This window comes from Podarcis melisellensis (genome assembly GCF_964234715.1).
Source record: "Podarcis melisellensis genome assembly, chromosome: 3".
Lineage (NCBI taxonomy): Eukaryota > Metazoa > Chordata > Lepidosauria > Squamata > Lacertidae > Podarcis > Podarcis melisellensis.
In genome coordinates, this window is record NC_138530.1 from 27,647,045 (window position 1) to 27,663,723 (window position 16,679).

The 16,679-nt window shown below is 38.4% G+C and overlaps 1 protein-coding gene and 1 long non-coding RNA gene across 26 annotated transcripts in view; one reads left to right on the forward strand and one right to left on the reverse strand.

The window, feature by feature from the left end:
- Nucleotides 1-16,679, forward strand: part of LOC309365983 — a 44,623-nt gene that overhangs the window by 24,050 nt on the left and 3,894 nt on the right. For all 4 annotated transcript variants that reach the window (XR_014166348.1, XR_014166349.1, XR_014166350.1 and 1 more), the window contains one exon: nt 1,857-2,005. This is a non-coding gene — a long non-coding RNA (uncharacterized lncRNA). The remainder of the gene's footprint in view (nt 1-1,856; nt 2,006-16,679) is intronic.
- Nucleotides 4,792-16,679, reverse strand: part of ESRRG (estrogen related receptor gamma) — a 473,643-nt gene continuing 461,755 nt past the window's right edge. For all 22 annotated transcript variants that reach the window (XM_081904148.1, XM_081904142.1, XM_081904154.1 and 19 more), the window contains one exon: nt 4,792-8,621. In XM_081904148.1, the coding sequence (XP_081760274.1) occupies nt 8,377-8,621 (245 nt within the window). In that variant the 3' untranslated portion in view covers nt 4,792-8,376. The remainder of the gene's footprint in view (nt 8,622-16,679) is intronic.

The window sequence follows — 16,679 nt, forward strand, 5'->3', positions numbered from 1 at the left end:
GGCCTTTTCACTGGTGGACCCTTGGTTGTGAAACACTTACCCCAGAAAGGCTCACCTAGCTCCTGTTTTAATGTATTTTCAGCTACAGGTAAATACTTAAAAAAAAAAGTCTAAGCCTTTTAACATTTTAAACCATGTATGTAAATAACTGTGATCTCCATTTTATGGTGGCTTAGAATGTTGTTCCACCTCTATGAGGGTGTTTTTGTAGCTATTATGAGGATGTGTTTCTGGCTGTTGGACTGAAATGATATTCATTCTCCTTTGCATGTCATGCTTTATAAGAGTTTTGCACTGTTCTTAGTGTTTTGCAGGCTGCTCTCAGTGTTGCATTGTGACTGCTGTTTTACTGGATTTCTTTAAAATTATTTTTAATGGTTCATTACTCAAAGAACTCTAGTTACGCTACAACTTAATAAATACAAATTTGGCACAACAAATAAATAAATTTATATCCTGCTTTTTTTTGTAACGGTGCCTACTCAAAAGCGGCGATGTTGTTGTTTTATGACCTAATTTCCTCTGAAAGCCACAGCAAAGTGCTGTCCTTTCTGTGCATCTCGAAGGCTCCCATTTTTATGGCCCAATTAATTATTAATTTGACTCTCATCTGCAAAATCAGAGGGAGTCCGTGTCCTTCCAGGCAGCGCTCGCATTCGCGCGGTGCCATCGCATTCCTGCAGCTCTGCTTTCACCTACTGTAATTTCTCTGCTAATAAAGAATATTTAAAAACTGGCCAGGAATCCTAAATTTGAAAAACTCGCTGTTTATTTCAGTGATGCTCCAGAGAAATGATAATGCAGTCCTTTTCCAGATTTAATTTAAACAGGAACAGGCAAAACAAATCTCTGTGGAGGGCATTTGACAATAATAAAATATTTCTCCCAGCGGGTGAGCTGGTAGCAATTGTATTGTTGCCATCAAAGCTCACGTTGCAGCAGGTCATTACCATCATAACAAGCCCTTGGACCAACTGGCATGGGCATGCAACATTGAGCTCCTGATGGGCACATTATTTCAGACCTTTAACTTCACAGAGAACAAGACTAATGCTCCTGGGAAAGGAGGATTATATTTTAAAATTCCTTTCCCTCTCCTCCCCCCTCCAGCCTCGCTTAATAATAAGATGCCACACATAATCAATTGGATGCTTCTTGCTTTCTGTATATTAACTGATTTTAAGAAAACTGAAGGATGGGTATTTGAGTCTTGTGGAAGAACGGCTGTAAAGCCTAATAAAAGGATAAACACTGCTCATGTCTAAGACGTCTCAGTTCACAGCGCACATGAAAGCAAAGCACAAATAAAATAAAGGGGGAAAGGGGGCAAATAGCAACAGGATTCCTATTTTTGGCATTCAGGTGAAATTTACAGAGTATGCCGTAGGACAGAAATAGAGAGGCTGTGGCTGTATACAATTGTTGGGCTGCAACTCCCAATAGTCCTACCCAGCACGACCAACGATCAAGGCGGATGGGAGCTGTAGTCCAGCAATATCTGGAAGGGCAACAGATTTTTCAACTTTGCTATGAGCACCATTTGTTCTCTTCAACATTTTTGCAATTTAGATATTACTATGTAAGTCTTTCCCGACTGCTGGCATCAGTAGCTCAAGCTGCCATGGTCCTTCCCAGGTCACCAAGCTCATCTTCCACATTTTGGTAACACAGCTGGTCACCACATTTTGGTAACCACATCCTTGACCCTTGATAAAGGGCTTCTTCACAGATCGGTATGTAGTACTTCTAACTGAGCTGACATTTTCCAGCAGGAACTTCTAGTTCAAACTGGGGGTGTGGGGTCGAGACTAAAGGAGCACAGCATATCGCTCTCTTTTTTAATTTACTGCCACCAGTTTCAGTTCTCCCAAGACTGCCATTTCCCTCCTCGAAAGCTGCTATCAATGATGCTACATGATGACTGCGTGACATCCTGGACCATTTGGGTATAAAAATGGCAAGCACTAATCATCAGGCACTTGGAGAAATACCAATAACAACACTTGTAAGACCTTATTCCATTCTTCTTTGCTGAGGTGCCCCCTATTTTACCACCTGCAAATGGGGTGTGGCAATATGTGGTGTGTGTGTGTGTTTTAATTTAATATGCATTTTACATTTTTATTTTACTTTACAATATATTTTAAGTTATTGCAAGCCATTTTGTGGGTCCCCATGGTTCAGAAAGCAGAATGTAAATCAAATGAATGAATCAGTGTGTCCCTCTTTGTTCTCAGCAGGTTGCCAGCCACTTTAGCCATGTATGTTCAGTGGGGAGGCTTGGCACTAGGTGCAGGGAAGGTCAGTGACAGATGAAAATCAGTAGCATCTTGCTGAAATGAACATTTCTCTTGCAATATGCCGTCTGTAAGGGGTATTTTTGTTGTAGGGACATATCAAGTGATCTCTATAAAGTGGGCTTGAGAGGGAATGATTGTGAATTCAGTGGTCGGTCTTGAAATCAGATGGAGTCATAGAATGCCAGTAGTTTTTAGGATCTTAAATTTCTGCACAAAACCACTTGTAACTGTGGTGCCTTTGCTTCATATTTGAAATGGACTCCTCTGTTTGCCAATGCCAGGGGCTACTAGGCACTGGGTACAGTATTACTTAACTGCCTCTCTTGGATTTTTGCAATGCTGTTAGGTTTCATGGGGGAATGTGTGGTTTCCTTTTCCAAATCTTGGAAAGCGCTTGTTGCTTTTCAGCACAATATTTTGCTCTTCTGGGAAAATGGTGTTTGAGCAAGCAGATGCTCACTGGATCCATTCAGACACTCATAACAGATAACAGTTACCAAGAGGATTTTGTAAATTGACAGTTGTGTATGACATGCAGTGTTTACCCTGCTAGTCCTGGTTCCTTTATTTGGACTAGTCAAAAACTATATGAGAGTTTGCCACAGTCCCAATACGGTTTTTATGTGTCAGGACTGCTGAATCAGTGCACCCAAGACCCAAGAAAAGCCACCTGCTGGAAACAGCTGTCACTGCATGGCTCAGAGCTATGATAACATAGGGTTTCTCAGATTCAATCCACACCAAGGAAAAGGCTTGCTTCATGCAACCATTTTGTTAGCATGCATTTAAAGATGATCAAAGCAGCCTAATCCCATGGCTAAGCCTGGAACCTCAGTGAAATGGCTTTTGGGATTTGGGGGATCAGCCTAGAGAGTCTACACCTAGGAAACAGTGAAAAGAACACGCATGTACATATGATAAAATGCATGAGGCAGATGATCAGCTCTTTTTTTAGAGGGCAACAAGCAATCGGGTGCCAAAAATCTGGGTTAATTTTTATAAGAGAGAAACAAAGCATGGAATAAAATGGCAGTAGTATAGTAATATCCCAATTTTATACAAGTTCATTCCGAAGTAAGTCCATTTGGTGTCTGACCCAACAAAGCACATGTGCAACAGCTTGAAATGGTCTTGCATGAGTGGAGGTCAGTTTGCGTGTCTTTGTGTCCAACTCTTACTAACTGGATGGGGAAGAAACTACTTCTTCCCCCTTCAGTCTCTCCCCCCACCCCCCAGAAGATATGGTTACCGTAATTGTTACATCTGAATGAATAACTGGAAGCAAGCCATGACATGGGACTAATCAAATATTATGTGGGCCTGCACCAAGCAAGTCATGTCTAAAGAGAGAAAAAGTTGCACAGCAAGTTAAACCATGGTTTCAGCAACAAATAATAATGATCACAAACCATTGTTAAGTATTACATCTGGGCTGGGTATGGGTGAACAAAAAACCCCTGTCAATAATAGTCCTAATAGTGTTGTGAAAATTTCTTTCTAGTAACTCCTCCAAAAATCAGGTGCCACAGATAGTGTCCTTTTTTTGTCATAATTTTTGATCTCCGTGAAGACATGTTTTATGAACGCAATATACCAATACCAAAAGGGAACATGGTGATTTATCGTAATAGTGGAAGGAGGTGGTGGAAAAACAGGGGCAGGTGCTGAATACTTCATTGTCTTTAGAAACCTTTGTGTCATACGACCTCTCTAGGGACTGCCTAGCACTGAAGGTGAGAAACATGTTGAGCAAACAAATGACAAAATACTATCACAACAGGCTAAAAAGCAAAATTAGTAGTTGTATGTTGATTCTAAAAAAAAGTCTTCTAGAAGCAAAAGTTGACCCTGTGGCAAGAAGGTACCACCTTTCTGACTCAAGCCAGAGATGCTGTTTCCTGATACATTTAAATCAAGGCTCAGCTATGGTCCTGGAGAATTACTAATGATCATCATTAACACCAATCTATATTATCACTCTATTAGCTTTTTGGCTTGCAATTCATAAATGCTGTTGCAAACAAGATCTTGTTTTATTTTATTTTTTAAAAAGATTATCCAATTTGTAAAATAAATGAATAAATCACATTTTAGGAGTGGAATGATGACTATAGCTGTTGATGAAGAAAGCAAATAGCCCATTGAAGACATTAGTAATATGATCTCAAAATTGCAGGGAACTTTTCTTTTATGACACTGACTGAGAGGTAATGATTTTCGGTAACGTGGCTTGATGTGGAGATGTTTTAAGATTAAATAAGTGCTTGTCAGAATGAATTATAATGTGTTAAGGGACAGTCTGCATATTCAGGTGTATGCAAAATGACTATACCACCCTGAAATTCATTTTGACAAGTCTTTATATAGCATGTAGCCATGTGGCTACATTAGCTGGAGGGTGTAGATCCTTAGAGCTCTACTAAAGATAGGGCTTATTGATTTGATTTCGGGGGGGGGGGGAGCAAAACAAAAGCCACAACGCACAAAAAAATTAAAAGCAATTAAAAGTGGAAGCTTGTTTAATATTGCTCTACCATCATCCTGAAAGGCATAATAATTTGAGTTACACATCTGAACTGATTGGAGTTACAGAACCATATCTCCTTTTTGCATTTAACAATATATACAATATAAAATAAATACATTTACACAAATGGACATTGGTTGGAGCACACAGTATGATACACATCACAAAAATATACAGTTGATTGCTTTACAGATGTGAAGCCCATCTACAGCTATAGACATGATTTTTTTTTCATTTGTGTTTTTTACTAGTGGTTATTATGCAACTCCTGGATTATAATAAGCAGCTTAATTCAGTTTCCCCCCCCCTCTTTTGCGATCTTTGCACAATAAGACTGCCATAAAGTGTTTTCCTAGGCAGGTAAACAGAGACGCTTAAATAATTAAAATACAATTACCAACACCCATTTTCTCTTCCATAAGAAAAATAGCAGTTTTAATTTTTTATATCTTTTTATGTTAGCATTTAAATGCAAAATAGTGGAATAAATACAACAATCTGATTTGATTGAAACAAATGCGTAACTTCCAGGAGTCACACAATCATATTGCTTTAAATAAGGAGAAAGAAATAACAGTAAGAGGAAAGAAAATAGCCTATTAGAAATTTCTTCTGCACATTGAACTGAATGGGGGAGCCAAACAAGACCATAGAGCTCTTACACATAACCCTTTCATTTCAATGGCTTGTGCAGGAGAAATTCCATCTGGATCAATTCCTCTAAACGAAATTTGTTATGCTAAAACACCTTTTGAAATCTTCCCCAATACTTCACAATAAATAAGTTAAAATTTCGTTCAGCAAGGTTTAAGATGAATGTTATTCTAATGCCTGTGCGGTGTATCTGTGTTTCAGTTAACAATTGTACAGCCACGAGATATTTGTTCATTGCAGCTCTAAAAATTACTGAAAACCAATAGTAAAAAAAAAAAATTGCACTGTGTTCCTTTAACACATTCCAGCTTTCTTAAGTCTTTGTATGCTTTTCTTTTCTGAGTGTGTTGATTGGCTATTGACCCTGAAAACCCAAGTTCTTCAATGCGATACAGCAAAAACAATATTTATATTAGATATTTATATATACATATATAGTGTAGTTGAACAGTAGCAACTTAAACCCTGCACAAATTTTCTGGAAAATAATTATTCTGCACTCTTACATATATAAATAATTTTATAGAATCAGCACCATTTCCCTCCCCCGCCCCCAGGAGTTGTGAGGTTTTGCCATTTTTCAAAAGGGACGTGCCAATTTCCAAACTCCTATCACACTATTAATTTCAAGTTATTGGCCAACTGAATGAATTGCTAATGATGATTTATCTAGGACCACACGACAGTCACTTCTCTACTGAGAAAAACACAATCTACAAGAGAATCCCATATAGCTAATGAGAGATATACAGTATTTCTAGCACAAGGTTGATGTATCATCAGCCTGTTGTATTTTGTTTAAAGCACACGAGTAGCAATAATTTTGGAAACGTGTCTGCATTTTAAAAAAAAGGTTTTGCAACAACACAGAGCAAGTTAATAACAACATCTGAGAGATGATTGGATGAAAGCTATATTTACAGCGTTTAAAAATTAGACTTATCTATAATCTTGAAATATTCAAAGTTTTATTTCTAAGCTATACATAGGTATTCTATAATAAACTGTTACAGAAATTATCCCTTGTTTTGAAAATATTATGATTTCAATGTGTATTTGCCCATAATGAGTACTTGGTTGGATTTTTTTTTCCAATTTCTTAATTATTACTAGGAAGAACCTTATTATCAGAAGGAATAGAATATACTACTGAAGTCTCCTGAGGAATTTTACATCCAATATTGTCTCTAATTCTACCCTGTGTCTATAAGCACACGCCACAAGAATCCAAACACCACAAGAACAAGACAACAGTCTTTGAATGCAACAGAAAAAATTCCAAAAAGCACAGCAAACATGAAACATTGAAAAGCTGAACTACATTTCCTTTGTTTGTTAGGATTACAATTTTAATTACATTTGTGTACATAGAATAAGGTTGTTCACATAGTACAGGGAGCAGCTACTAACACTGGTACATTGGTATAGCATTTGATGGAGGTTATTGTTTATTGGTTATTTAGCGACTGTAGTTTTCTGGGGGCATCTAATTAGTTTATACATTAGATTACACCTCTTAACAGTCTTGAAATCGACCAACTTTTATGCTGTGACAACACTGGTTGAAAAAGCAGGTATACTGGTTAGGCTGTTTGTTTAAAAATGGCAATCTACCCAAAATAATATTTTTTTACAAATTAATAAATAATGGGTACAAGTGCTAGATTCTTGAATTTGGTCAGAGGCTGACTATTCTGATATCTGATTCTGCCTTATTGCTAGTTGCAGTGGGTTGAACTTTGGAATAAAGTCTGCAATTTTGTAAAGACAAGCCATATTATTAATTAACACACAATATCATGTAGCAATTGTACCTTGGCCGTACAGAAGCACTTACTAACTTTTTTTTTTAATTCCTATTTGACATGGCATCTTAACATGTTAGACTACTCTGATATACTGTAGGTGTAATCTAATCCTTTGTTTCAGTGAACACTTAAGATATAAATTGGAGCTCATGCGAAGAAACGGGATGTCTTAGACCAGACTGGCACACAACATAAATTGCATCCGTGATAATATGCACCTTCCCTTCAACTATTGCTTGAGTAAGATAAATTCCCACGTTAACAAATGGCTGAAAAGTGGTAAAGCTGGTAGAAAAAAATCTTCTGTTAGTAAGAAGAACCAAAACATTTGTTTTTTTAAAAAAATCTTCCTTCAGGATTCATTTGTCCTTCATTAAATGTTTGTCATTGTTCAAGCCAGCACAAAAAATGCAGTATTTATTTATTTATCTTTCCTCTTTAGTATTGCATGAATGAATAAAGCTCAAACTATTCCCTGAAAAAGTTACATCGTAGCTAACCTAAGAAATATCTGGAAGACTTGAAAAAACAATTAAGGAATCAAATGGCTGTAACTGATCTAGATGGAAATGCAATGATAAGAAGCAGCCAATGCGTCGTCATCGAAGTCGTCTAATTAGAGGCTGCTCTTGTGAAACCTAATACTGCATTCAGTCAGTTCATCGTGTTGTACTGTACTGCTATTTACGATGGTTCTCTTTTGATTCCTTTGTCATTGGGGTATTGTGGTTCGTAATAAGTTCACTGGCATCCATGTTATGGATTTCAATCCTTTGGCAGGCCTGGCTTCCATCTCTCTTCTATTAGAGACCTCTTTTTAAAAGATTCAGCAGCATAGGGTGTGGGGGAGAGAAAAAGAAAAAGCAGAACGGTAAAAAGAAGAGAGAAATCAAGAATGGGAAACTGTCGGAGAAGACACGGAATAGAAAGAGCTGCTGCTTCTCAGTCTTGCTGCGACGTATCACTGCAGTCATTTTAGTTTCCTTAATTTAGATGCTAAAGTTTCTTTGTCGTGGTTTTCCTGTTTATGGTTTTCCCTTTCATTAAAATTCCAGCGTGCGTGACTGGAAGGCCCAGGATGCTTTAGTCAGACCTTGGCCTCCAGCATTTCCAAAAAAAGTTTGTGCATGGGGACTTTGCCTTCCAGTTTGATGTTGTAGAAGTGCTGCACAGCCTTGGTGGAGGTTTGCCTCAGCAGCGGCAGAGTCATCAGCATCTTGCCAGCCCGGCGTGGGTCTTCCATATGCTGCCCGGCCTCATAATCCTGCAGTGCCTCATGTAAGACATCTTGAAGTTTCTGAACGGCTTCGACATCTTCTATGTGCATTGAGTCTGCAAAACAAAAGAGCAAAACAGCAGTTTTCAGTTTCCGTGCCAGAAAGCAAGATTACGATGCCAATGCTCTAGACTGTAACGTGCACCGTAATAAGGAGCAGCACAATAATTGTTTATGGATTTGCATGGATTTACCCAGCATTTTCTGGGCTCTCTTATGAGTAAGTTAGATAATTACTCTCATATTACCATATTGACCTCCTGGAAAATGTTTGAGTCTCTGGTGTAATTACAAACATGTAATTGCTTCCTGCGCTTGGTTTATATAGATTAAGAGAAACTAGCATTGAAATTTGCATTGAAATTTGTATGAATATTTTCTTTTTCTTGACTTTTAAAAGCATCTTTTCATTAAGTCTTCTTCGTCCAGTTTACAGATCTGGACTCTGTGTTTTCAAAATGTATTTCCTAGATAATACAGAAAGCCCCAAACTCTAGGAACAAACCTTGAAAGTGCACCAACTATGTTTTCTAAAACTCTACGTGTATTTAATTTTTTTGGAAATTTACAGCGCATGGTGAGATTTGCTCAGAGAAATCCAGATACTTCTAATTTTATTTTGAGCAACAGGTACTCCATAGTCCAGATATGTGGGTTCAGGATTTCTAATTTAAAACTACTTGTATCAGGTAAACACATCTGTTTAGAGACCTGGAGCCAGCCAGTCATGGTCTGATTTTCTATAACTGCTGAATTTGCCTGCTACTGAAGCTAGCATAGGCTGTGGAGTCTTCAAGGACATATAAAGGGCCCCATTACCTTCAGTAGCTTAGGGCCTCATCAAATCTAAATCTGGCCCTGCCTATAGCACTCAAGCAGGAACACGAAACAGCAGCCCAGTCGCACCCTCACTAACCTTGGGTTGCATTGAGCTCACTGTGCAAGCAGAATCACTTCTGGGGGTGCAATGGGACTTCCCTGCCATCTCCTTCCCCTGTGTATCCCACCCTTCCATCTTGCTCCAGTGTTTCCCTCACCCTCTGGAGAAGAGTGGGGGCATATGGGATATAAGTTTTATTGGTAGAGAACATATAGTGGTACATATCATGTCTAGATGTGCCCAATGGACTCAAAGCTATTTATCTACCTTCCTTGCCCAGGGGCAACCTTAATTTTACGGAGTACCTAATTAATCACTTTTAACCTATAAAAGGCAACAGATCAGATTCTATTCATACATACATAAAACTATGTGAAAAACATGGAGTTTGTCTAGACCCCAGCATGAAAAATGCATATAATTCTGCATGTACTAGCTGTATATATGTCCTCTATCCTAGCTACTGCTTGTGCATATGTTTTGCTGATCTACCTGAGGAAACCCCTTTTTCTGAAAACAGCTTATTCTGGATTTGGATCAATGATATGTAAGCTGTTAACTGCTGCTTATGTACCTGGATTTTTTCCTTTTAAGTCCGGTTATTTTGGCCGCCTTTATTTCTTTAAGAATCAACTTGGGGCACAACATGGGGTCACGAAGAGTCGGACACGACTAAACAACTAAACAACACCAACAATATTTAAGGAGAGCCTCCTGAAAGAAATCCTTGCATCAAAAAGGTTGATGAGGAATTGAGTCCATTATTTACAAAAATAAATGTGCAGTGTGGCAAAGAAAGAAAATGTTTCAGCACTGAAAAATGTAGTTAATTATGTGCAAGTTTGGGTCATTTAGCACATTTTATTGATTCTGATGGCAGTTTATCAGTTATTACACATAATGGAGTCCTATGGGGATTCTACCCGTTTAAAGATTTCAGAGTTACAGTGACACAGGCCCTAAGACGCATGCAGTAACAATATTATGCATATTATAGAACAACTTCATTAAAAAACTGGTCTGCTTCTATACAGGGAAGGAAAGTAAAATACCAAAATAAGAATGGGTCGTATGGTTAACCAGGAAGCAGAGGGTTGAAGTAAATTTTATCTGTAGATGAACTAGAGTTTATAATGAGCAGTGAAGGAGCAAAGTTTGTCAATGACACCAAAGTAGGGATGGGTGTCACTTCTTTTCGCATTAGACTGAAGTAATCCAATGCTCCAGAACTAGGTTTGTGGATGGATGAGAACAAAACTTTTGGTGCACCCACACTTTGTGATGCCATTACAATGCACAAAATATTCATTTTACATGAAAATGTGTACAAAATGTGTGATGAATGTACTGTGATGTACATACTTAACTTTAAAAATGTGTGCTTTATGTAAAATGCATATTTCTATGTAAAGAAATGTGCACAAGATTCATACAATTTAACTGCAAACTTCTCATGAATGCCCATGAGGCAGAACTGGGATGAAATTAGTCTGCTTTAGTCCATCCCTACACCAAATCAAAGGTGCTGCAAACCCAAGGAGACTATGAGAACTGCAGAAGGATTTCTCTAAACTTAGTAATTGGGCAACAAGATAGTAGAAGTGGCTCAATGATGTACTGTTAGCCATTGTGGGAAACAGGAGACTAACTGGAACCATTGAACTAACCAGGCAAGGCTGTTCAGATCAGGAGCCAGAGGCTGGTTTTTGCCAATTTCTCAAAGTTAGTACAGTGTCTCTAATCATCAGATGTTCAAAGATTTAACTATTTAGTTACTTTACATACAACTTGATTCTATGTAAACCTCTTAAATTCTCAGTAAAAACAGGTATTCAAAAACATTCAAAATATGATAAAAAGAGCTAAGACGCATGTAACTTCTACATGTCTAGATAGGCTTATCGAAACAAAAATGTTTTAATCATGCACTTAGACCTATAATAATAATTTTTAAATTGACACCCTGCCCACCTTGCTGGGTTTCCCTATCCACTCTGGGCAGCTTACAACATATATAAAACACAACAAAGGATCAAACATTAAAAAATAAAATATCCTATACGAACAACTAACCAACCAATAAATCAATAGAAACCAACAACAACAATAACCAGTTTACAGCTATATCCAAATTAAAATAATTGCCAACCCCAACTAAACATTTAACCAACACCAACCTGAGCAAAACAAAACAGAGGTACCAAAATTAGAGTCATTTAAAACATTTTAAACAGTTTCCCCATCTCAAGAGTTGCTCCAGCAATGTCCTTCCAGCCTCCCAGGAGCCTCTTTGGAAGGACAAAAGTGGCTTCAAATCCGTGTTAAGGTAAATACAAATATGCATCCATAAATACAAGGGAATAATACAAAAATGAAATTAAAACAGCGACAATGTAAATAAAAAAAATCTACTGTGTATTTGGGGTCTATGGACCACGATAAAGTTTTGTGTGTGTATAAATACAAAAATAATACTGTACCATGCATTCCAAATTCTAGCATAATAGGATGATTTTTACTGTGGCCCTTATTGCTACTGTAAAAAATATGCCAAGTCAGAACAAATTTATTTGATTTTTTTTTAATACCATGAGGAAATATCATTTTGAGTCACTATTTCCATGAAGGCTAAATATCATACCTGTAGTCTAATGGCACACATTATAAATCTTTCCGGTGCTTGGGCAATGTCAATCTGGCTGCAATGAACAAGTGGCCAATTAATTGTTTAGCTTTTATTTTTTATTTCAATATCCAAGAGCTTTTAGCTTACTTGGACAAGGGGATGCCAATGCTTCAGTAAATGGAAAGCCAGATGATGATCCCAGACAAAGCCACTATAAGAACAAACTTTTTTTAAAAAAACAACTTTAAAATATACTAAATTTAAAAGATAGAAAACAAATCTTAAATGTATGGGTAACCCTGGAATGTGTTGGGAGAAGGAAATACATTGCTTTGCTGGCAACTTTGGTAATCGTCAAGCAACATTTGTAGGGGGTTTGAGGCCTGATAATCCCTAATGGCAGTCTGGCTCCATTGTTCTGAAACTAGACCTAAAGAGAAGAACTGAGAGCCTGAACCACTTCCATCATCATTCAGCATTTGTACAGGATTTGCAGCTGGACAATTCCCCATTGCACACAAGGGAGTATTACTGTTGGAGGCAATGCAGAAGTTACCAGCCGATGGTGGAGGTTGCTCTCCACCATAATATGGAACTGGGCAGTTGCTTGCCTGGCAAGTCTCACAAAACCCAGTTTCACCAACAGCAGCTTGTACTGCAAGTCATGGAGGTGCTCTCCTGGTTGAGCGTTGCTGAGAGGTGACGGCCAGAACCCTCTTCCATAGCTTTCAGGAAGGTGGAAGTTGTGCATCTGGTAATATTGCTGCATGTGGGTACTTGGGCTGCTTCCTGAACTGCTTCTTGGACTGCTTCTTCTGTCACAACAGCTATAAGGAGCTGTAGCATGGTCCCTGATCATTATTTTGGAACCAGTCCTCTTTGTTCTGGCTCTTCTGTTCTGACCTATAACTGTCTGGCCCATATTTAGAAGGCATTGCCCACTGACTGTCCTTCTGCGTATGTCCAGTGGAGGAAGGATTCATCTATTCAAGAAATCTACAGCATAATATACCGTAATTCTAGATTTGGCACTGCAAGACCTTCGTTTTGTGGGATCTGCAAAGAGTTGCTCACTTCAACCTTGGTTTCTATCTTGACCAGATAAAACCTGACATTAACTTGTTCCATTTGGCCAGCATTGGAACAGGTAGAATGGGGGAGGGGGCAGCAAGAGAAGGAGAATTATAGTAAAAACAAAAACAACACCCCCCCCCCAGCACCACCTAATTTACAAGCATTTCTCCCTATTCTCATCCATCCTCATTTTCTGGTTGACAACAGCAACATTAGAGAATAAGAAGGCAGATAAAGCAAATGAAGAGAAGATAAGTCGGAAGGAGTGGGGAATGGATCGACTGAAAGATAAGCTGGAGAGGCTTGAACTGTGTACCATAGGGTAGGGGAAGCCAGTGCAAAAGCCAGTATCTCTGGCCAGTTCATGAACTGAATTGCATGAGTGATGGGCACACATTGCTGCAGAATATTGAGGGAGCCTGGTCCCCTCCTTGAAAATTTCAGGGGCCCTCAACAACCCCCCCCCCATGGCATCCCTGACTGTGATAGTAATGAGGCAGCAGAGGGCTTAGAAGTCTTTGAATTTGTAAAATAAATAAATAAATAAGTCACTGCTCTAAGCAGTTGTAGAGCTTCTGCTTCTTTTTGGTAAAAAGCAACCTTGCAGTGCTCCACATTAAGAATGGTCCACTGGGAATCACCATAGTAGAGATTTGCCCCACCTGCACTGTAGCCACTGATCCTCCTGCTTCATCGCCTACAGGTCACTAGACTACAAGGCAATCTGTGGGCTCCACAGAGGTGATGAAGCCAATCCTTTCAATGGCTCTGAACATTTCATTAGTCCTCAGTGAAATGAGAGCCGCAACAGGAGTACCTACCATGTCAGTCATAACCCCCCCCCTAAGGCATTCAGAAATCCATCAGATTCTAACAGTTTCTGAAGGCAGACCATCTCAACATGAATTGTTTTCACATAATGGATAGTTTTTAATTGTTTTCTTCCCTGATTTTACTGCGAAATCGCTTTACGTTTTTTTATGGAAACTGACTCATATATGGAATCGAATCAAATAAATAAATACATTTTCAGGCCAACTTTCAAAGGAACTAAAAGCTGTGACAAGTTCTACATACTCCAATTTCTAAATTAATGTTAAATTTTTGCTTTTGTTGAACTGGAATTTAGGAGAATGCCGGGAAAAGTAAACCCACAGAACAATGAAAATGTGGAAGAAATACCTACATCATAACCTGTGCAGCCATCTTCCAGGTTGCCATTGTTCTATTACAAAAAAGAAATCTGTGTTTCTGAATCTTATAAACTGCAGCCAAGAATATTGACTGACTTTGCAATGGGAGAACGAAGCATGTATTTACAGTTTGGCATACAACTTAGCATACTTAAACCTGCACCTTTTGCGATGTATACTCAAGGGATGAATTATTCGATAACCTATCTGAGTTGCATGGGAAGTAGACTGCCTTGAAAAATGAAAGACTGCTTGATTTCCACTTCATACAGTGTTATCTATCTGTAACTCATTTTCATGAGTTTGTTAAAGAGGCAGAATCAATACATTGAAAATCCTAGTTACAATATATTACACAGGCATGTGGCCCTAACTGTTGGGGAAGATCTAGTTGTCTCAGCGATTCAGGCACATTCACCATTGGACATTGTTTCTAGAAAGCATGAATTCAAGGCAATTCCACCTTAGAAAAGCACTAGGGCACAGGCATTATCAATTTATGACCCACATTTATTTCAAGGAGCTCAAGATGGCACAAGTTTTCTCACTGCCTCCATTTTATCCTCACAAAACAGGTTATGGCTAGGAAACGTATTAGACTGAATGACTGACCAAAGGTCACCAATGAATTTTATGGCTGAGTCAAGACTTGAATCTGGGTCTCCCAGTCCTAGTCTGCTATATCACTCTGGCTATTAACTTCCCTCCACCCATCCCATTTTTCTAATCTAATTGGCATTCTTTAAACTTCCTTTAAAATTCCTAAAGATGTTTTTACATCTTTCAAGAAAAATCCAAATTTGCCTGACAATTCCACAAGTCTTAAATGTATAGGGTTGCAGAAATGGAAAAGGGCTTGGGTATAGGGCGGTATATAAATTCAATAAGTAATAATAATAATAAAGTTCAAAGGATGAATAAAAGCAGAACGGTCTGAAACTTGGGGTTTTAACATTAGAAACTAGAAAACTGTGTTGTGAAGTAGAATAGCATTCAAATGGATAGTTAAAAAGGAACATTAATAAGGAGTTCTAATATGCACAGATTGTTCAAATGCATTGAATTTAAGCATGGTTAGTTTATGCCTCCTCAGAAACTGCCACCTCAACACTACTTATGGATATAGAAAGTGTACTTGAAAGATGTTGCTTTAATTTGCTTCAAAAGACAGGAGTTCAAGTTGCCTATCATTGCTCCAAACTTAGGCATTTTGTTGTCAGAATCCAAAAGTGGTGCTGGTGTTTCTGTCACTGTCCATGCAGGATAGTGAAGGTTTCTCCTTTACTCCTTCTCACCAAGAGCTACAGCACAGATACATAGTGGTACAGCACTAATGTCCTGTTAATTATGAGTCCGCCGAGCTTCTATAAAGTACCTGAATGAGAGAGAACTCTTGTTTCTCTCCAGAATGGCAGTCTGTGTTGTGGTCTCTAGCAACCAGCATTATGAACAGTCATAATGGTTTAATATGCCCTTTCATCTGGTCCTACATTGCATCCTAATCCATCTCCTAAAATATCATTTTCACTGTGCCTCCTATTACAGTTGGCCTTCTGCTGCACTGTCTGCATTTCTTAACAATGGATGGTAAAGACAGCCAATTTTTCAAACCCTGAGGATCAAAGAAATTGCATACTTTAAAAAAAATGGCAACAAAAACAGAATCGCTGATTACGTAACATGATATTTGGATGGATCACACAGGTGGAGTTCCAACTTTCCCAATGGGCTGGCCTAGCCTTATGGATGATCTGAAGGAGAAGAATTCATGAAGAATACTAAGATTTGAGTTGGCTTTCTTATGACTGCCATAGATACCTTCTAATAAGTTTGCTAAATGGCCAAGAAATAATGTGATTCTTGTTGTCTGAAGTAAACATAAACTAAAAACAAAGATACTAAACTCTGCAATGGCATTTTTAATGTCTGCTGTATAAGGGACAGCAATTCTTCCCATTCTAATCTCTAGTGTGACTCCTGGCCAGAAGAGGATGCTGCTCCCTTGCTATCTACTGCTGTTGGGTGCAGCTAATGGAATTGGAGTACTACAGCTTGCTTATTCAGTGGTTGTTAGATGGCATCAGGAGCCAATACAGCTTTGTCTGTCCATACAGAACCTCATACCTTTAGTCTAAGCTGCCTGCGTCTAGAGATAAAGTTGCTATCAGACTACCTACTGATGTTAAGCAGTCTAAGGGCTGCCAATGTCTCAACACTGTCTCTCCAAAAGAAACCACTGAATCTTTAGGTTAATTTTTCTCCACTTTTAAAACCTGCCACTCAAATCTTGTTTGACTTTACAAGGCAATGCCTCCACAGAAACCATGATTCCCCATTTTTG